The sequence below is a fragment of the Cyanistes caeruleus genome, chromosome 1 (assembly GCF_971803275.1).
Source record: "Cyanistes caeruleus chromosome 1, bCyaCae1.hap1.1, whole genome shotgun sequence".
Taxonomy (NCBI): Eukaryota; Metazoa; Chordata; class Aves; order Passeriformes; family Paridae; genus Cyanistes; species Cyanistes caeruleus.
The window spans coordinates 20037925-20060493 of NC_141701.1; the positions used below are offsets into that span (position 1 = coordinate 20037925).

The window sequence follows — 22569 nt, forward strand, 5'->3', positions numbered from 1 at the left end:
AAAACTAAATATAAAAATTGTGCTGTGAATCCCACTTGCTTTTGAAAACAGGTAACTATTGAGCAGGAAAACGGGCAACCCTAATAGAACAGGAAGCGTCACCAGGAATTTCTGTGGGGTCCATAGTTTCGCATCTTGCAAAAAGCAGTTGCACATTTTGTGCTCCCACGGTAATTTTTCGGTCTCACTGTTGAAATGCAGATTTGGAGGTCAGAAGCACAGCAGCTGCCAGAGTACCCCTGTGCTTTACAGACTGGTTTGGATTCAGGCAGTTTTACTCAGGGCGGAGAGCCAGGGCACTCGCACACCCACGGGGTTATCCTGTGTGGGCCGGGGATCTGGGCCGCTCAGCCGCCGGGACATTCACGCTCCCTCCTCCGGATGTGGCCTCAGCTCCCACGGCTGCCGGCGGCCGCCTCGTTGGGACGGGGCGGGCCAAAACCCGGCGGCCGCGCCGGCGACGGAGTGGGAGGGGAGGGAGGAGGTGACGGAGGAGGTGACGAAGGAGGAGCCGGCGGGGCGGTGCTGGCCGAGCGCGGCGGCCCGGGCCCGCCCCGCTGTCTGGGGGCCGCCGCTCCGCCCCGCTCGCCCGCCCGGCCCGCGGCTGCCGGGAGCGGCTCCATGCGCTCGTGCCGGCAGTGCGCAGCCGCGGCGGAGCCCAGCCGGGAGGAGGAAGCGGCGCGCGGGGAGGGAGGCCGAGGCCGGCGGCGGTGGCGGCTCATGGCTCGGCGGGCGGACGGGCGGCCGAGGCGTGCGGGCCGCTAGCGCTCCCCGAGGCGGCGGCTCCGACGGGCGAGGGGGCGAGGCGCCGCCGGCTCCTCCTGCGGCGGCGGCAGCTCCGGCTCCGTGTCGGGGGCGCGGCGGTGGCAGCTCCGGCTCCGCGCCGCCTCCCCGCGGGCGGGTGTTATGGCCCCTTGGGGGAGCGCAGAGGGCTCCCCGGCTTGGAGGTCAGCGCAACTCCTGCTCCTCGTCGTCTCCTGCTGCGGTAGGTACCGGGCAGTGACGCCGCCCGTCCGCCTCCGTCTCGCGGGCCGGGAGGCGGCCGCGGGGGAGGGGGAACAAAGCGGCCTTTCTCCCGGCCGGCCTCGGCGGGATCCCTGGAGCCTCCCAGGACTGCCGGCTGGTGTCCCCGTAGTTCCCTTCTCTGCCCCCAGCCCCGTCTCCTCCTTCGAGCTCGACTGCTTCCGAATTCGCTCCGGGTTTTTTTGTTTGTTTTGTTTGGGGTTTCTTGTGTGTTGTTAATTTATTTATTCATCTATTATTTGTGGGGGTAGACGGAAATCTCCTCTGGGAAGTCTTTAAAACTGGGGCCGGGATTCTGGGATTTGGCCCAGCTGCCCTGGGTTTGCTCTCCCGCAGATGTGCGTTGCTGGGAACTCCGGAGTTGGCGCGGGGCCGCACAAACAAGCCAGCCCCAAATCCTCTGAGTCACGAGTAATCGCTGCCTGTGGATAATAGGGATGGATGCTTGCGAGATGTTCCACGTCCGGACAGGACGAACGAGGCCTGGTGTCGGGGGCAGGGCGGCCCCTCCGGGCCGCGGGGTCGGGGGCTGGCGACCGTGATGAGTTCGTGACACATCGGCACAGGCCTAGAAGACCTTCCAGGGACCTTTGCTTCTGCTCAGCCTGTCTGCAGTTCATAGCGAATAGGTTTTCATCCCTGGGTATAAACCCTTGTTTAAACAGAACTGCTAATGAAAAATGTTTGTGTAAATGTACTGAGGTTGGTTCTTACAGAATAAAGGTGGCTCATTAACACATAACAGATCAAAACACAGATACTTGACAAAGAGAGTCGTCTCATGTTTTCCCAGGGAGTTGTGTTTGTTTTATGAAGTCAAGCATAGGTTGTGTCCGTGGGCCTCAAGCAGGAGAAGCAGCCTTTGGCACAGAGCTGGGCATGTGCCTTGCCCTGAGGAGGACAGTGACAGGGGCTCTGCTTCTGTGATTTCTGAAGTAGACGGCTTCGCTCTAAATATGAAATTGAACATAAGTAATTGGAATCTCTTTCATTGTTTAAAAAGCAAGCTTGTGTCTTGAACATCCAGATATTTCAGATTTGCCTTTGCACTGTGTTTTGCACACTTGTGCCGCAACAATCAGTCCAAACTCTAAAAATGTAGATGTACTCCGTAAGCTTGTAGGAGCATTTGACATTTATATAAGTAGAAAAGTAAGGAAGTCTTCAAACAGGGCTACAACTGTGCCAGTAGCCGTAACCAAATAGTTATACTGGTAAAGTTTAATTTTTGAGCAGGTGTATTTGCTTGAACAAAGTGGGGCACTGACCAGTCTTCTAAATTCATATTAAGTAGAGCAAGAGGGTGTCATGTCAAAAGGTAAAGTACAGGCACAACTGAAAAGGAGTTAGCTAATGGTGGAGCAGGAAGTGGTAGCAAAAATCTCAAGTTTGGGTATATTAAGCTGTTCTTCTGTTTGCATACTTAATGTATTTAAAAAAAAAAAATCTGTGAAAAGACTTTAAAAAAACTCAATGTGCTGGTTTTATTATACTCATCGTGGAATTGAAATTAAAAATCAAAATTATTATTGTGATATTCCTCATCAGCCTCACCTGAGTAAAACCTTTTGAATTGTTATATTATAACGTAGGTGTTACTGTCAGCATTTCCCTCACAAAAATTTAAATCACAAGCATAATCTTTAGTTAGAGGAAAAAACAACCAAATTAAATTATTTTGGAATAACATTTTTCATAGACCTTTAATCAAGACTTTTGAAAGTTCAGCCAAGAAGGCTTCATAAGTTTCTTCTACTTTGCTAAGAAACACATCACCATCCATTAGTGCCACTGCCAGGAATGAGAAGACGCTTCTGATTTTGATCAGCATGCTCTGTCATTTCTTCCTCATAAGGAATTAGTTTTTCATAACAGTTTCTGGTAAAAATGTCTGAAGTTCTTACCAGTTTCACTGCTCAAAGGAAAGGAACTTTGTCCTCCCCAGGCTAAAGTATCCAAAACAAAAGCAAGCATTTACTTGAGTAGCGTAGCCCTTTCTCTAGCTTTCACTTTGATTTCTCCCATTTATGTATTTCAGGAGAAGAAAGTGAGACTGGGAACTATGTCTTATTGAAGCATTTTACCTTCCTGTACAACTTCTTTTAGCTCTTCTGAACTAAACTGATTTAGTATTGACATGAATTTGATCAAGACACTGCTGTCAGCATAGCTCTGGACTGTAATGTTGATCCCGAGCAGAGCCTTGCAAACATCATTATGTTAAGGCTTTGAATGCAGTAGGCACTACCCAAGGTAAATGCATGCTTGGAAAAGCAATGGTACATCACTTCAGTTGCCTTCCATTATACAGTTGCACAGCTAAAATGTCTGGAATTTTCTGCTAATTAAAATACTAAATTCACCAAGGTTGTTATGTGGGCATTGAGCTCTCCAGAGAGTGTTTCTCTGTTTCCCTGTAGTTGGTGAATTTTTCAAACCTTCTTTCTGATGATGACTATAATTATAAAAATTTGAGAAGGAGGAATACTGATGAGTGAAATATTGGAATAGCACCGACTAACAAGAATTACGGCTTGGTAGGACATTGGGCAACGGTATTTTTTGGTTTATATTACCAGCCTTCCTGTTGGCTTGAGAGTTTTATATCCAAGAAATAATTGGTTTTATGTGTCTCTATATAATCCGTGCCTAGCTTTTACTGAAACAAATACTAAGACATTTCTGCTTATCTCAGAGGCCATAACAGTTTATCTGAGTTTAAAACAGAACCATATGTTGTGCAAGTAATTTTTTAGGGGAAGAAATGTTTGAGAAATCAGTCCTGTTCTTGGGGGAAGTATTTTTTAAGCCAAACTTCTGTGATTGATCAGCTGAAAATTAAGTAAATCTTGGAATCACAGAATCATGTAGGTTTGGGAAGATCTTCAAGATCATAGAGTCCAATTGCAAATCCAGCCAAGTCCATCATTAAAACATGTCACTAAATAGCACATCTACACATGTTTAAAGTACCTCTAGGGATGCTGATCTTATTTCTTTTCATGCTAAAACATGAGCTTAGGTTGGAGAACTGAATTTCTAATGTTACCATTTTGTTTGATTTTTATTTAACTGTTGACATGATGATGGTTTATATCTAATTGATACTGTGATGGAGCACTTTCAGGACCAGTTTGTGAGGGATTGATGTTCAGAGCAGAGGCTGAGTTATGAAAAGTGTCTGAGGTGATATAGTGTACAACTAGGACATGCCTTCCTTTGGAATGGAGTCTGGAAGCATGGGTATTTGGCTTCAGATTTCTGGAAATTCAAACTTTATGTAGTCTTAACTATTATTTGTCACCCAGATATATTAATTTGAATTTCTGTCACACTTAGCAGAAGACTACAGGCAATTTCTATAAAGTTTTGCATAGTTGGTAACAGTCAGTGCAGTGGTACAGTAGATGAATCTCCCTGCTTCTGACTTCCAGATGTAAATGTGTGTCAAAGAAAAATATTTACAGTAGTAGGACAGGGACACTAAAAGAGTTCCAAGGTAGAAATGGCGGCAGAATAGGTTGATCTTAATTATTCCTATCTCTAGGTTGGTTTTTGGTCTGGTGAGTACCCTTAGAAATTCTAATGACTGAGAAACAGTAGTGGAGATCAGAAAAGGATTATTCTCCAAAATTGTGATTGAAACTGTGACTACTGAGGCTACAGTGCTTGCTGATGTTATTTCGTCCTGTTAAAGAAAAATATAGTACACTTACATAAGTTTTAAAACATTTAATTTTGGATTATAAACATTCCAGGTTTCTGTAGTACAGATGTTGCTTGAAGTTACAAGGGAAGACAAGTAAAATTGTTTTAAAAGTTCACTTGTCAGGACCTGAACTTCACTTGCGTGTCAGTTTGTTAATGATGGTATGAGATGAGGAAGAATAAATAGTTCTTTGGGTTCGTTCACCTTGTTTGAAACAATAGCCTGAATCATGTAAGCAAATAAAGTCTGCCAGGCAGTTTATTTGATTTTGTAAAGAAGTTGAACTCTAAACCCAGAACAGACTGTCCTAAAGGAATCACTTGACTTAAAAAATTACTTTATTTTAAACTCTTGAATGTCAGTCTTTAGTGATATTTTGTGATATACTGAACAGAGATATTTTGCTAAGCTGTAAATCATATTCTTGGCAAAACCACTGCCTTTAATTTATTAGAACAGTTTTGTAGTCCTTTAAGAGAACGTGTCCTAATTTTAACACTGTAGAAATTTATGTTGTCTAATAAGTTAGTTGTATGTCAACTTGTCCAAGTATGTACACATTCTACTGACTGTTCAGAGTCAATATTGTATCTGTAGTCAAAATGTCTGAAGTCACATGGACAATATTTAAAGCAACATTCATTCAAGAGGAGAAGAAAAAATCCCATATCCTAAACAACTTCGTAGCAAAAAGTTAGAAAATTGAATATAAGGTAGTCAGTGTGATTGTTACTATGCACTAAATGAGAATACTGTCAGCCAGAGGAAGAGCAGAAGTGTATTTGTAACCAGAATCATGACAGAAACCATCTGACTCCATTGTCATCAGAGCAAAGCATGTAATTAGCATGGCTTTTTCATCTGTCCTGTCATTGCTAGGAGAGGAAGAGCTCTACTGCTTTAGTGGTGGAAGGACCCTACAGGTGAATCGGTTTGATTCCTTTGCTTCCATCACTCCTTTTTTAATATCAGTAAACTGTATCAAACTGTATCAATAATATTTTCAACTAAGCACTGAATATTTATTGTTTTGTACTTGGTCTGGCTAAAACTTAAAATTATTATCAGTCTTGTGGTTTGTTAGAAATCTAAAATTTTTAAACCTTGTGCCTTTGGTGTGTTAGGTACATCCCTTCACACATAATGTACCTTTTACCAGATGCCTCAAGTTTCCCAAGGTGTAGACATTATTTCCATACTTTCTAAGTATAATTCACTAATTTCCTTGCAGGTTTTTTAAAAATTCATGAGTACTCTTTGTACTGTGTAAATTGTGTGGTTTTGCTTTCTTAAATATCTGCATTTTCTAGTTTTAGTGTTCCATTTATACTGTCCCAGATAGTTAATGATTATGTTAAAATATTGGAACAGCTGAGATATCTAGCCAGGAAGTAATTGAGAGAGTGATTTGTTGACAGCCTGGGATGTTTTTAGCTTGTATGCATTTCAGAATTACTAGCTGTGGTGTTTTTGCTGTACCAGTTATTACTTGAGGTGTCTGTTGGTTGGCAAAATTGAGCCTGAATAGTTTACATGGTTTTAAGAAAATGCTGGGTATCAGTGCATTGGATGCTAAAAAAAAATTGGTTGTAGATTTGAGTTCCTGTGTTTATCCCCTCAGTAGAAATAAATGCTGAGTGGTTTATAGCAGGCTGTATTATACCATACTCTGAAGAATTGTATTGTTCTATCTTCTTTTTTTGTTTCCTACACTTGATTTTTTTCTGCAGTTGTTACTTTACTGATGATTCATTATGCAAAGCTTTACAATTGCTTTGAAATACATGCTATTGATTCTTGTGAGTATCTAAGTTAAAACTACGAAATTCAGCATAATTGACAGATCAGTGTAAGCACTTCAAAAAAGCCCTAATCTGAGTTGTGGTTCAGACTTGTTTCTCTGAACAGATGCTTTAAATTTGGATATACTGTAACTTTTGGTACACCTCAAGGCTGGCATATTTAATAGTTACATACTAGATTTTTTTTTTTCTGCTATTCTATTTGACACTAAATTTTTGGTTAGTATGGAATTTCTGTATGTCTTTCTCAGCTATTTTGTGAGGAGCAACTTCTTGGAACTAGTCAGGAAGTTAGCAAGCAAAAATAAGAGCCTCCCCAAAATTAAGGAAGCTTAAAAGTAGAGCATGTTTTGAAGGGGGGGAAGGGAGTCACACAAAACCATTTGGTTTAGTACCTTGTGTCAAGGTGGTCTCTTACTTAAGCATTTTGTGAGCTTCAGTACTTATAGGACTTTCCCAGATACATTTATTTTCTTGTGGAATTTTTTGTTGTGCAAGAAAGCTCAAAGTGCTCACACTTAGTAAATGATAAAATGATAAATTCCACAAAGCAATGAAAGCGAACTAGTTACGTTTCCCTGGGAGTGGAAAGTACATTTGGACTATATATTGGGAACTTCATGTTTCACCCATCTGATTGTGTGTAATTCATGACTACCCTTTGCTTAACCTTGGAGATGTTTCCTCCGCTCAGTGGAAGCCCTTGGGACTGACTCTGGGTAGCTAGAGCAGACATTCAAAGTCAGTTGTAGCCATAAGACAATAGATTGTTCTAAAAAGCAGTTTGAGCACACTTTGGCATGTGGTGGAAGTCTGTAATGAAGTTGCTTCTATTTAAAAGTAAAAAAAAAATTAGTCTGCTAGAGGGTCCTGTAGCTTGGTTCTGTTACTCCAGCTTTATAGCTCCTGTTGGGAGATACAGATAAGTCCCTTTACGTACAGAAGGATTGTGGGAATAGTTCTTTTGTGGAAAAAATAAGATTTTCTTCTAATTTATATCTAGTGTTACTAGAAATAAGTTTGTTCTAGTCAATGATGTTTCTTAAAAATTTAACAATCCTACTCATTTAAGGAGCTTCTCCTTTAGAAAGGACTTTCAAATAACTAAAGGTAAGCAGTTTAGAACAGAAAAATGAAATCTTGTTTGATGTGCCTTGTAGTGGGAATGCATGCTCTTATATTCATATGCTCTGACCTCTAGATTTTAGCTGTATATGGATTTTCATAAGACTTTGCTTAATGCCTTTTTTCCTATGCTTCACAAAGGGTATTATAATCCACTGAATTAGTATACCATTGTACGGCGTTTTCCTTCTCTGAAATTGTATGGGGTATCTCAAATAGAAGCTTCCATTAGGGATATTATAGTAATTGGGACTGAGATAATGAATACATCACATGCAGTAAACAAGTCCATATATATGTGCTTCTCTTATCACATAGATTTGAGTGGAGACTTTAACCTTTATTTCCTGAACAGAGTTCAACAGAGTAATTTTCAAACAGAGATTCATTCTAGAGTCCTAATTAAGGTGCTTTTTTGTTTGTAATATTGTTGTGTTTACTTCAGCCTGCTCTTCATATTACTGAAGAATCACATTTTTTCACTTTTTCTCTTCTAAAGAAGTGCTCAGGGAGACTGCACAAGGATTTAACTAAAATGTGTGTTTAAGCCACATTAAAATATTTGTAACTGGACTTGGGAGAATACATATTTCTTTATTTCAAATTTTTCAAAAGTATGGAGAAGGAACATATGTCCTTTCCATGATCTAAGCATCAGTTAAAATAATCTGAGAGAGATGTCTACTCTTAAGTCAGGAAGATGAATGACATCAGACACATGACTCTTGATCACAGCAGCTTGCAGCTGGAAGCAGTGACGGGGATGGATTTGGGTGATTGTGTAATTAGTAGAAATAGCTCCCCGTGTCAGGGCACCTCCCATTTGTCATGTTTCCTATCTGAAGGTACTGAACGAGCAGTCAGTCCCATGGCTAAAGTTCAGCTGGTGTCTGTGGCTGGGGAGATTCATGACAACAGGAGAGCTGGGATGGCAAGGGGGGGGAAGATTGGGATGTCTTGTTAAGTCACATTCACAGCTAAAGGTGGCAGAACTGTTCTTCAGAGTGGAATAGGAGGCCTAGATGTCTGCAAGAAAAGCTGTTTTTTAAGAGGTTAGGCAAATAGAAGGGAGAAAAGGAACTAGCCTTTTATTTTGAGGGTGTTACAGTGGCTGAGTGAGTATCTAATCAGTCTAAGAGGTTACTCTTACAGGCAAGCAAAAAAAAAAGGATTTGAATGCAGGAAGAGCTTGGAAATTGCTTGAGGTCTTAATCTCTGGCCTTCCAAGTATTCTCAGGCAGAGGGGTGTTACAGGAATATTAGATTCCTGCATTTGACCTGTACTTTAGCAAATAAGTGAATAAACAAGTAGAGATCTTTGAACATTTTGTAATTCATTGAATGGCTTTCATCAGTATTTTTAAGCATCCTTTTTTGTGATGTCTTTTCTGGCTGATACTGGCATTTGGCATTTTGGCACTCCAGCAGCTTTACTGCAGGATGTGCCTGGGAGCTGCATGTTTATGGAGTCCTGTTACTAATGACCTACCTCCCTGTTGTTGCTGATCTAGCTAATGCTGTTTCCAGTGCCTGTTGCTTAGGTGTCGTCTAGTTTGTCTTGTTTCAATTCCAGATTTTAAATTATCTGTTGTGTCTCCTATCTGTGCACACTGTAACAAAGCCTCAGTGTTATCACAGTTCTCGTGCAAATGACAGTCCAATATACCACAGCTGAGTGATAATATTACTAACCTCTTTTTAGGTCCACAACACTAGCTTTTGGGTTTTCCTAATCTGTTGTGGAAATATGGGGCAGTACACTGGCCTTTTGCCTTTACACTGTAGATGAGTAAGGCTTGGGGAAAAGAACTATACATTTATGCTCTTGCCTTAGTGAGGATCACAGTCCGCTTTCCCACTTTCAGTTGGAATTGCAAAGCTTGTGTGTGGTGCTGTAGTGGGCGGACCCTGACTGAACACCAGGCACCCACCAAAACCACTCTTCTGCAACTGGACAGGGTAGAGAGTGTATAACAAAGGGTTAATGGGTTGAGATAAGGTCCTTCAGAGAGATCACTCACCAAATATTGTCATAGACCAAACAGACTCGAGTTAGAAATATTAACTGAATTTAATAAAATAGGAGCAGGAAAATGAGAAGTAAAAACACCATGCCCCACCCTTACCTCTTTCTCAGCTTTACCTCCCCGCCAGTGGCACAGGGAGATAGGGAATGGGGGTTAGTTAGGTCAGCTCACCACAGTTCATCCCTGCTGCTGCTCAGGGAGAGGAGTCTTTCCCCTGCTCCAGTGTGGGGCCCCTTGCATGAGACAGTTCTCCATGATCTTCTCCAGTGTGAGTTCTTCCCACGGGCAGCAGTTCTCTGTAAAAAGTTGCATCATGGGCCATTTTCCCTTGGGGTGCAGTCTTTGAAGAACAGCCTACTCCAGCCTGGATTCCCCACAAGTTCTAGCAGGAAACCTCCAGTATGAGATTCTCTCTCCGTGGGGTTGCAGATCCCTGTCAGGAGCTTGCTCTAGCATGGGCATCCTGCGGTGTCACAGCTTCCTCTCAATTCCACCTGCTCCGGTGTGGGTCTTCACAGCTGCAGGTGGGTCTCTGCATCCCTGTGGTCCTCCATGGGCTGCAGGGGCATAGCTGTCTCTCCATGGGCTGGCTGTACCGTGGTCTGCTGAGGAATCTCAGAACCAGTGCCTGGAGCACCTACTCCTCCTCCTTCTCTACTGACCTTGGTGTTTTCAAAGTTGCTCCTTTCACGTATTAATAAAGTTCTGTAATGGTCTGCCTGGGGAGGTGGTGGAGTTACCATCCCTGGATGTGTTTAAAAAAAGATTGCATATGGCACTCAGTGCCATGGTCTAGTGGTGTTAGGGCATGGGTTGGACTCAGTGATCTTGAAGGTCTCTTCCACTTAGTCATTCTGTTGAAATATTCTTACTCTGCTCTTCTGTGACCACAGTTACATCTGCACAAGAACTCTTTTTTTCTTCTTGAATAAGTTATCACACAGGCTTTACAGCACCTCTAAAGGGCTCGGCCTTGGCCAGCAGCACATCTGTCTTGGAGCTGGCTTTGGCTCTCCTCAACACAGTGAAAGCTTCCAGCAGCTTCTTGCAGAAGGCCATTCCTATAATCCCCCAGCTGCCAAAGCCATGCAAACACAGTGTAGGTGCTTTTAGGGTCCATGAGGAGTTTTCCTGAAGTAAGAGATCCTTTTTTCTAACTGTGCAGATTAGGAGGAGCAGCAGTGCAACTGTCCTACACAGTGATGACATCCTTCAAGTCAGATCTGTCCAGAGAGTAAATTTAAGGTCATGGCTGGGGAGTTGAGAGATATTCCATACTCCTAACTAACAGAAAGTGCTTGATAGTGACTTTTTTTGAATTAATATCTTGAAATATTCAGCTGTACATCAGTCTTAAAATGTTAAATAAAAGCATGGAAGCCAGGAATATGTATGTGAGAGTTAAGTGAATAGGTCTGTGTTTGACTGTCTTCCATCAGTTTTCTGAAACCATCCATATTTTGTAGCTTTACAAAGGAGGTGGATCTGAAGTCTGAGATAGCAGTTTAAAGTGTTGGTCATGAAGGAGTTTGGCATAAAATGCAAAAAGCTTTCAGAAACAACTGATGATTAAAATAAAGCTGAATTTAAATTTTTAATCTGAGGTCTTGCTTACTGACCATACCATGCATTTGGGAGCCCATAAAGTGCTCAAAGCACCTAATTTGAAATAAGCATGCAGTTTCTCAGATATGTGTATTGCTCAACTGAAATGATCACATTAAACAATTTTTTTTTGAGGGAGATGAGTTACCTTGATGGGAAAGCTTAAACTTGAATTGTTGAATGTGGTGCATAAATTACTGCTTTGAACATAAGGATCATGGTGTTAGATTCTTACTGATGTAAGATTCTTACTTCATGCCTGTACTGAAATACATTGTCCTTCAATGTATTTTTGAAGTGTTTTGATGTTATTTTAATTTATTTAGACAGGTAATCAGGTTGATTTGTACTTTGTGGGGTTCCATTGTCCTGGGAATGCTTTTCTCCCTATATCTGGAAATCTGCTCTTAAACAGGAAGGATGTGTACTTAAATTAGCAATATACTTCATTATATAAAGGCAGATAAATAGGAATTTGAATATGTAGGCATTATGTCTGACATTGATCTTGTACTTGTCACCATGCTGTGTCACATTTTTTGCTATTTTAAAATTCAGTGCCTCTCTTTATAAAGGCTGTAGGAGCAAGTGCTGAATTTTGTTATCAACTTGGCTTTTAATAGAGTGAAATGTATGTGAAATGGAAGTATTTTTTACCCTTTATTTTACAGCTGAATTAATGCGTTGAAGCCTAATTTATCTGTTTTCCTCTTCCAGCGACATTTCCTAAAAAGGAAAGCCATAGCTATTGGTGCCTTAGAACCTTTTAGAAGCAGAATAGAGTGAAGTATCACCTGTTGCAGCATTACCCATGATAATTTAAAAAAACCCAAACCAGTCATTTGCAACACCTATACAGTGGTGAGGAAAAAGGACAGCAGAAATGCCATTTGTGTGGTTGCCTTTAGACATAGCAAGCCTAACCAGTTACGTTCTGGGGACTGAACCAGCTAAAATACTTGGAGTGAAGACACAAATGTCTTGAGAAATCACATTGTCTTGGTGGCCTAACACTGATAATGGCAGATTCCATCTAAAAGTTGCCATGTAATGTCGGTGCTGAGCCTCTGAGTACTTCTGCAGATGATCCAGGAAGGAAAAGCAAGTAAATAAATAGTCAAGTGGATAACAATCAGTGTGAAGTATAAACAGTGTGAGAATTTGGAAGTATACTGTCTTCACAATCAATATGGGCTTTATCACAAATAAGCCTTGCTCTTTAGTTTTGTAATCTCTGTCAGCTTGAAAATTCTCCCTAATTTTAGAAAGTTGTATATGTATCTACTGTAAATAACAGATGAGGAATGAAAAACTGGTACAATGAGATATTCCAGGCGTCCTTTATACTTTTTTCTCAGAACTGAACCTCTTGTAGAAATACCCTTTTTGTTTCTCTAAGAGCCAATGCCCCTAAACTGTGATTTACTATTATTACTTATTAGACAAAGTTACCAGTAAGGAATTGTAAGGGATGTAATCTGCTTTCATCAATGCTGAAGTGTAGCAATGCTTTTCATGTACATTGAAAAGAAGCTACATCCAAAAAAACAACTGCCTATCAAGTTTGGTAAATGGTATTAACATAAGAAAGTAATATGTTTTTCACTTAGCTTTTTTTCCAAAGCATTCTTCATCCCTTTCTTCAAGAAAATATTTTTTTTCCAGTCGTACACAGGTTGAATCTGTGTGTCCCAACAAATGGCTGTTGTTTCTTTCACTAGTTGGCTGTTAACTTCACACGTGATCTCGCTTTATAAAAGAGCATGTATGTACCTAATGGTGATTTGCTGGTACTGGGCTTTCTTCTTAAAAATAGGCTTACTTCAGAAGCATACTATAAACACAACTTGGATCTGAATTTAGTGTGCTCCGAGATGTGACATGGCTGGTAGCAAACCCTCAAGAAATACTTTTAATATATTCTTTGCATAGTCTCCTAAAAGCTCTTTATTGTCTGAGGTTTAATTTTTGTGATAGACTAATACCGACACTATTCCTGTAAAGTATGTTGAGAAAGGTAGAAGCTGAAGCACAGAAAATAAGTAGCTGTTTCATGCTTGTGCATGCATAGAGTTTGTTACTCCACATTTCTGATTCTGTACTGATTCTGTGTGAGTGACGTGGGGAGTCTTGGTTTGCTGTAATTTAAGGCAGAGTCAATGTGGGAAAAGGCAGGCTTATTAAAAGGAGTGTGAGGCAACAGGAGCGTGAGTTAATGATCTGAACTCCTCTTCAGAGAAGTTTCAATTCTCAGTGTAGGCAGATTAGTCTCGCCCTCAGAGAGAAGATAGAGAATGAAGAGTCGTCCTAAATTATTTAAATGCCAACAGGATCCTTCTGGGAAATACCCAGTTGCCGAGTTTTTGTTGTGGAACTGGAAATAGGCTACTTTCAGAGTAGTGTCTGTTCCACTTTATTTAAAACTCCAGCTCCTATCCTTGTCTGGTTTTAGAGATGTTACTACCAACTGATTTCCTCTCATCAGCTCATTTAAAACACAGCCTGTTGTATATTTCAGCTGTGTTTAAGTGAGTGGATGCAGAGTGCATTAAGAGGTTTAGTGATGATCTGCCACTGCTGCTAAAAGAGCTCCTTCAGACCAGATGCATTTTCTTCGAGGCAGAGGTAGAACATTCTTTATCATGGATTACAGTATTCTGTGTGGAATCTGTTATACTTAGTAACAAACCTACAATGAAATTTATATGCTGGAATACATACAGAATTGTAAGGTTTTTTTTCTTTAAATTTTTATTAACTGGATTTTTGATACTGTTACTCTTGCAAAATATAGAAATAGTCCAAAGCGTTTGGAAATTGTGGGGAGTGAGCAGATGTGCACAACTGAGTGATCCACGGGAAGTGAAGCCTGAATTGATGGTTACATTGTTGAGTAACAGTGAATATGTTCAAATTAAACAACTGAAGTGGCTTTTGGAGGATGAGGTTGTGAACTGGATGGACAAAGGAGCAGGCAATTACTATGTAACTTGACCTTCAGTCATCTGGTGTTAATCAGAATGACTCTTGACAGGGTTTTCCACAGAGAGTCATTTTTTTTTTTTGTATTATCCATATATTTTAATAAGGTTTTTTTTAGGAAGCTGGATTGCAGAAAGAAAATAGTATAAAAATACCCTTAGGAAGTTAATGACTTGTGTAAACAAGTAGTGAGAGTGTTTTTTGATCAAGAAAAGCAAAGATCAGAAGAGCTTGTATCAAAGAGATGAGATGTACTAGGTGTAGGGATAGCATACTGGAAGGCAATTATAAATATGAATGTAAGGGTATATGGTGATAAGGATTTTGGAAATACTTGTTTGATGGCATTCTCTTCTCCAAGGTGTTTATTCCTCTTACTGTGTTGAAACCTTGCTTCCTATTTATGCTTCATTGGAAGCCTGTTGTAGAGGAAATGCCTGTGTGTGTGTGTATGTTTACTCCTGGCTGCCTGCTTTTCCCTCCCTGGGGAAGTGATGGTTTGTTTGGTAAGGTTTTTCAGAGCACTGCAGTGTGATGTTTTTTGGTTTTCTCACTGCACATCCCCGGGATGCAAGTTTCTTTGAACCTCCTTTCCTAGTTTTGCTGATGGGACTGGCATGTGGGTGAGCCTGAGAACAGGACTATTAGAAATGGGCAGCCTCATGCTGTCTCTGACGAAGCTGAGGGAGATGGTATGGTTCGGAAGTTTGGCTGTGTTTCAGTGAAAGGAGGAAGCTTATTTCTTTGTCATTCATCTCCATAGGCTTTTTCATTCAGCTGGTGACATTAAGGGGGAGCGGGCCAATTCACACCTCTGTAAATGCACCTTTTTCAACTACCTACCCGTCCATGCCTGGAAGCCCCTTTGTTCTTTTGAATTGCACTGAAATTACATCTAAGACATGATGGTTCTGAGTGCAATGTACCACCACATTTGAGTTAATTTGACCCTGAGGTAAACATGTATCATGAATTTTATAGATGTTTATAATTCCTTGCAAAGCACTTTGATAGAAATGATGGTTCTGCTGCCCAGGACTAACATGAATGTATTGACAGACAGTCAGACAGGAACATCTATGCATATTTAAGAAGGAAATCTGGATGTAGTTCAAATTTCATGTTACATAAAATGCCTAGAGGTACTGTAATATAAAAAAATAATAAAATTTGGGATTTTGTAACACATAAAATGTGAGACTTTCTTACCAGCTACTGAGAGGAGGCATAGAAAGTGCATTTAGGGTCATACAAACAAGCCTTCATTTGTAAACTATGGCATCTGTGAGTAATTGTGATCCTTTAGTTTCGGTGACAAATACTTTCTATGTAGAAAGCCAAAACTAGAATCTATATAGCAAATTACTTGTGTGTCTGCTTTATCACATTTGAAGTTTTTCAGGGGTAATTTGTGAGTCTCAGGGATATAGTTTGATAGTGGGAAATTACATACTTAAGTGTTTTGAAAGAGATTTCATTGTGTTCTCTTCAACCAATGTTTTGTATACTATGGCTGTCTTGAGGTTGTGCTGCACTCTGCTGAACTGCAGATGCCTAAACTGTCTATCTGGTCAAATGCTTATCTAGCTCTACAGAAAGGATTTTATTTTTCTTTATTTTGCAATTATGGAGTCATAGTACTGTCCAACAGTTTGTAGTCCCTCATAATAGAAGATTGTGTTTATCTTTTCTAACTATTGGGAGCCCCCGTGGCAAGAGGCTGTAGTACCCTCTACAATATGAGAAATAGTATTCTGGCTGTGAGAAGTGCACTTGTTTCCAGCACATATAAAGGTGGTAATGTTAATTGTCCTTATCTTAAAATTACTGTATTAAAAGTGTTTTCACATAATCTCTCGTCTCTGTTACTACCTCCAAGACAATCAATGTAATTCAGGCTTTCCAAATGTTCCATGAAAGGGACAAGGGACAAGCCTTTCCCTTCGGTGCTCAAGAGTTTTGTACTTTTTTCTCGGTGACTTGGGGGAGAGAGGGAGGGTGAAACACAATGAGGAGATAGTTGTTAGTACAGGATAGCTGTATGTAACAGTTCTGTTTCACTTGGTTTTACTCTCCTGTTGTTCTGCTGTATTTCTTTAGTACTGATAGCTTTATCACTTGTGAACATTACTCAAGCCTAGCCATTCTTTCCCTTGTGCTTCCCACTACTTGGTTAGTTCTGTCCATTGGAAACACAAAATCATCATACGTGCTTTCTTCAACCCCACCTGTCTGTGCTGTGCTTACTTGTAAAGCACTGCCATTTGATTATGTTTGGAACGTGGTTGGCTGAGATTTCCAGTTGTTTTATGCATTGTGCATTTTTTTTGTCCTTTCCTTTATCTGATAAAAATTTATCATACCCAGTTTTTACAAAGCAATGAGTTCTGTGGAGCAAGAGTTGTTTTTCTTGCTTGTACAGTTCCTGACACAGTAAAGCTATAATAATGAGAAAAACTTATTTGTGCTGTTACAGGAAAAATAGCCATGCAGTGGTATGTTACAGTATCATGAGCTATGTAAAGAAGACTCCATATTTATCACAAATTTATTTTGAAAATCTATTTCTTAGATACTCCACGGTGTTTGAAATAAAACTGGTGTACTCATGCTAATGTGTGAGATACAGCACCAGCATTATTCTTACACTACAAAAATCACAGGATTCATAGCAGATAACATGGAATGAATGGAGGAAAAAAGGAAAAGATCTTTTCAAAGAGGAGGAGTAAATTTGGGTCTTGGCGATATGCACCTATTTGTTTATTGCTCTAAAAGTTTTTAAATATATATATGGCTTCTAGACTTTAAAAAAAAAATCTGTGAGGCTCTCTGGAGTTTCCTGTTTGGAATCAATGACTCGAATCAATGCAGTAGCTGTAGTGGAGTTTTTCAAAGAAGAATATAGATCTTGCATAAAACTCTGAAACAAAATAATTTTTACTAAATTACAAATTTTATTGGCTATTTCCCTTATGATTTGTTGGCTTTGATGATTCAAGTCTGTTTGAACAAAAGAATCTAAATATATCAAGGCTGCCATGCACAAAGTTCTTTCATGGGTACTGAGTGTACCCATGCAAGTATATGTGCACACATGTTAATATTAAGAGTATGCTTTAGCAATTTCAAGATCTGATTCTTATTAAAAGCAGTTACTAACCTGGGTAAAATCGTTTTCATGTCTTGCAGGCAATCTATCTTCTATTAATATCTTTTTTGACTTGTTGAGATTCACGGTACATTTTGAGGAATGCAGTATGCTATGACCAGCAAGTTATAGCAAGTTCATCTCATTCTTCCTAAGTCCTGAGGATATTTAATAAACAGCATTGTATAGACAACTGTAGAAAGTTAGTGTAGCTAATTAATAGCCTTTCCTATCATTGCAATTGAAATTTCCCAGCTGATAAACGTTAGAGCAAGAACTGTTGTCAATTCAGTGTCTTTTCGGTAGTGAGAATTGAAGCACCTACATGTTGTGATTGTCTTGAAACTTGGTGACATCTCATCTGTCAGCTGTAACTGAAGTAGATTAGATAGCTCATAATAAATAATGAACTTAATTTTGCACAAGGTTGTTTCCATGAGGTTAACAAAAAGCAGTGTTTCACAGATGTTGAAGGGACGGGCAGAAAAAGTGTATTGCCTTAGGGGTTCTTTCCCCCTTTGGCTGTGCTTGTTTACTATGCTGTTGCAATCCTTGTGAATGGGTGCAGGGTTACACTATGCAAGGTTACTTCTATGTCTTAATTAGTTCAGTGAAGCATTAACAAGGGACCAAGACTATGTCTTGTGTTACTGAAAGGTAGCTGGGCAGACAGCATGACACTTGGTTTAAGTTCAGTTTCAGTGTGAGTAGGTGCGTGGGGTCTAAAAACTCCAGTTACCAGATTATGCATAAACAAGTCTGCACAAGTCTTTGCAAGGTCTGTAGTTTCTGTGAACTGTTTTCATACATAAAAGGAAACAAGTTTTCTTGGGAATTCTACTGTGCTTTTTAATTCTATCAAAAAGAATATGAAACACATTAAAGAATATAAAAACTTGTCAAAGTCTAAGTTTTATTTCTAGTAATAAGTAACAAGAAGGAAAGAAAACAGTTTTATCTTTCAAATGAGGATATTTTTCCTAGATGCAATAAACATGCAGTGTTTTTATGATTTTTATATTTGATATGTGTGCAAAATGTGCTGTAAATATACTGTTGCTCCACTGCCCTTCCCAGTAAACTGCTTTCAAGTCACTTATGTCACTAGAGTGAATGTAGCTGGGTTGTGTTGCAATTAATTCTAATTTTTTGTTGCTGTCATAAAGGTGGAGTTGAAGCTCAGCAGCACTATACCACTGACTCCAGTATTCCCTGGTTTGCTCTGGCCAGTGTTCCAAAAAGAATATAGCAGATCTGAAAATTACGGTTTTATTTCTCAATCCCCTATTTTTGCTTCAATCAGAACCATGAAATTTCCTCCTTGATCTCTGTCTGGATTGTGACATCTTAGCCCTTCTACTGAATAAATAGATGTTGTAACTTTATTTATGAATCCAGGGAGCTTTCTGGATTTTGAAACCATTATTCTCTGGGTATATCTTAGGGGTTTTTTTGGGTTTTTTTGGCACATGAGATGTAGGCTCACTAATCAAGGTGCAGCAGTAGAGCAGTGTTTTCCTTCTTTTCAAAAACCCTTGTGATTCTCCTCCACCCTCCAATATCAAGTACTCCTACACTATTTCAGTCTTTTTTGGAAAAAAAATCAATTGTAAATCTGAGTCATACTGTAATCTGGAACCAGGAGCTTGGATGTTTTGTGGGTTCCTGGTAGAGATTCATGGACTAATAGTAGATTATATTTTAATTTCTTCAACCCTATAATAGGTTTTTGATGGTTGCAGTTGTTATTTATGAATAGTGGTTTAATATCTTCTATTAGCATTTTTTCAGGATGGTACAGGCCCAAATGATGAGAGGAAAAAAGAATAACCAGCAGTAGTATATTTTAAGAATGTATGACCTGATGAAGGCCTGCTGTTACTATCTAACTTGTGACAGAGTAGTAAAACCTTCTGTTTGTTTGTAGATGGTTATGGGGTTTTGATTTTAATTTTTTAAAATGCAGTACACCAGCTCTACATAGATTGTTGTGTGCTAACATTTGTTCTTGTACTTACAAAGAATTAAGATGAGAAATAATTTAGCATAATGAAAAAATAAACCCTTTTTTTTAAAAAAAAGAAACCAGTAGGTAAAAGTACAAAGCATGTGAAGAGTATGAATCAAATTTGCAATGCTCTTCCCTCTGCTGTACAAGCACTGTGCAGCCCACGCATCAAAATTTTCCCCTAGTCTGACACTTCTCAAATGTGACGTAGTTTAAATTCTGAAATGGGGTTTCAGAAAAGGATAGTTATTGCAGTCAAACATGTACAAATGGGCTGAGCAGTTCTTTCATAAAATAACTGAGTTTTAGTACTTTAAACACCTAGTTTAAAATAGCTAGTTTATTAAAACAGTTTTAATAAATAAAAATAGCTAGTTTATTAAAACAGCTAGTTTAAAATAGCTAGAAACTTGTTTTTTTTCCATTTTTTAGAGTAATACAGCAGCGGAAGTTTCCAATAGGGCCAAGTGTTAGGTTCAAATTAATGATAGGATCAAATCAGTTAAGAATAGGCTTCTAAGCCTTGTAAGGGATGTAGCTCATTGAAGGATAGGTAGGCAGTATAGTCTCTTGCTTCCCCTGCTTGTTTCAGATCTACTCCCTTTTTGTCTGATTTCCTTAGTCTTTTTCGTCAAGTTGAGATTTAGGTGACTGTATTCACTGTTTGAGTTGTTTAATTTTGGTTTTGTAATCTGTTGTTTTTTGGTTTTTTTCCTACTCTGTCTAATGCAAAATGCTGCAGTAGATTACCACCTGAGAACATGTACAACATTCAGGCAGTGGTCAGTCAGGTAACCTCCTTTGTACCTGGCTGGACAGAATTGTAGGGTGTGACATGAATAGAGCTACTTATGTGCTTAAAATCAGGAATCTTGTTGAAGCTGAGCCAGTGTCTCTGCTAGATTTCCAATTTCCACTGCTTGCTGCCAAGTATATTAGAGCTGTCTATAAATAGTTAGTGGAATTTTTGACTGAGAATAAAAAATAAGGGCAGGTTCTTTTCTGTCCCTCCCTTTTAAAACAACTGAGAAGTTTTAACTGTTTTTTTTTTTAATTTTGTTCTGATACTTTCACTCAAAAGTCCTTAAGTCAAATTAGTTTAGCTGCTACTTCAAAATTTTCTCTTTTAATGATAGCAGACTCAAAATACAAGAAAGAGTGGAAAGCGACTGGGAAGCCACACAGCGCAGGAATCTGAATCATTTGTAGTCTGCAGCATCTTCCAAACATTTGCTTGATGTGTCCTGATGGTGCTGTGGGCTCTGTTTTAAGCCTCATCTGGCTGGGAGCATTCATGTCAAACTTGTATTATGCTAACATCTCAGATGATGGGGAATTTTACACATCTTATGTGTGTTGCTGTGGCATTCACAGTTGGTGTGATATTAGTGAATAATGTACGCAGTGTCTAACAAATCCCAAATGAGAACTTGTGTGGCTTACACTGAATGGCTGTGGAGGCCGAGCTTATTCCTCAAATTGAGGTGGAGCCTCCCTGGCAGCACTGGAGCTGTGGTGAGCAGAAGATGTGCTTAGGGTGTGTGTTGGTACATCCCACAGCCTGGCAAGGGGATTTGTGGAGCAAAACAACTTATGCTTAAGACATAAGTTTGTGCTATATATGTTTCTAAAGGGTTTTTCTTGAACTAGGTCTACTGTGGCCCAGAAAACTCAGTACAAGTAGGAGCACATCCTCTAAAAGAAATCTAGTTTGCTAGTTCCGAGGCCCCAGTGTAATGTGGGCAAAAGCACAGGAAAAGGAGCAGATCAGAAGATTCAGAAACATGCCCCTTATCTGAAATAAAATACTAATGTAGACAAATATCAAATTCACACCATAAAACTATTAGGAATAAAGGATGTATTGTGTTTTGGTAGTGAATGTAATAGATTTATAATTTGTAAATTCAAAGCATTCACTGATGTAGTGAACTTAGATTTTTAGAGTATGGGTTGTAATAGTCAATTTCTGAAGCAAGAATGCAGATATCATCTCATCTTTTTTTTAGGTGGGTAGGTAATTCCAGTGCTAAGAAACGTAAAAGTAGTAGGATTTTTGTCTGGAGATTTTTAATTTAGTGTTACAAGATTATGAAATCCTATCATCATACAATGGCCTGTGCTACTGAAGGACCATCTGCTTCACCTGCTGTAGGCAGGGGACCTTCCACTAGACCAGGTTGCTCTAAGCCCCATCCAATGTGATCCTGAACATTTCCAGGGATGGGGCATTTCTATGGGGAGAAAACTTCTTTGTTCCTCACCAGCCTCACAGTAAAGAATTTCCTCCTGGTATCCAAACTAGACCTGCTCTCTTTCAGAGTAGTCATTACCCCTTGTACTGTCACTGCAGGCCCTCTCCAGCTCTCCTATAGGCCCCCTTTAGCCACTGGAATAACCACAGCTGAATCACCAGAGCGCTCAGCCTTTCCTCGTAGGGGAGGTGCTCCAGCTTTTGTGGCCCTGCTTAGGGCAACAGAGGTAGGTATGATGTTCACTCAAATACTGATTAACTTTATTAGGCTTTTTAGAGCAAATGTGGATTTGGAAGCTTCTTGACTGTTTTATTCACCAAGAAATGAGTAAAGACCTGTTTTTCCAAAGTGACATGCTGTACACAAAATCCCTCTGAGAGAGAAGGAAAGGACAGTGTGAGAGGGTGATTAAAAAAAAATGATGCTAGGCAAGTTTTGAGTATACAGTGCAGACTTTCACCAACACCATACCCATTATTTTATACCCAAGAATAATTGTCTAAGCACAAAATGGTAGATACTGGTTGTTGTAAAAGGTAAAAAAAAAATCTAAAACCTACATAAAATTACTCCATTGCAGAACTGATGCATTAGTTTTAGTCTTAGTTTACTAAATAAAGTAGACCATCACATTTGGTCTAAAATAAAATTGATGCTGCATAGCATAACAGCATTGAGTATTGTAAACAAATTCTGTGCTTTATCTGCTTTTACAGTGAAATTTTATGTGATTATTTCTAGCTTTTGTATTGTTAAACATTTAAATAAGCCACTATTTTAGTATAGTTTCATCTGTTAGTCATTTCTGTTCTTAATTAAAGAAATTACTTGTGCCATTGTAGTGTTTGCATATACAACACTTTCTTATTTTGTGTGAACATT

General features: G+C 39.6%; 1 protein-coding gene across 3 annotated transcripts in view; it reads left to right on the plus strand.

The window, feature by feature from the left end:
* The first annotated feature begins 605 nt into the window (after positions 1-605).
* The window catches only part of LRP12 (LDL receptor related protein 12), a 49779-nt gene continuing 27815 nt past the window's right edge, over positions 606-22569 (plus strand). The window contains exons 1-2 of one of the 3 annotated variants that reach the window (XM_086880852.1): positions 606-694; positions 806-985. In XM_086880852.1, coding sequence (XP_086736978.1) covers positions 622-694; positions 806-985 — 253 coding nt within the window. In that variant the 5' untranslated portion in view covers positions 606-621. The other 2 variants (XM_086880859.1, XM_086880868.1) reach the window with 2 other exon arrangements.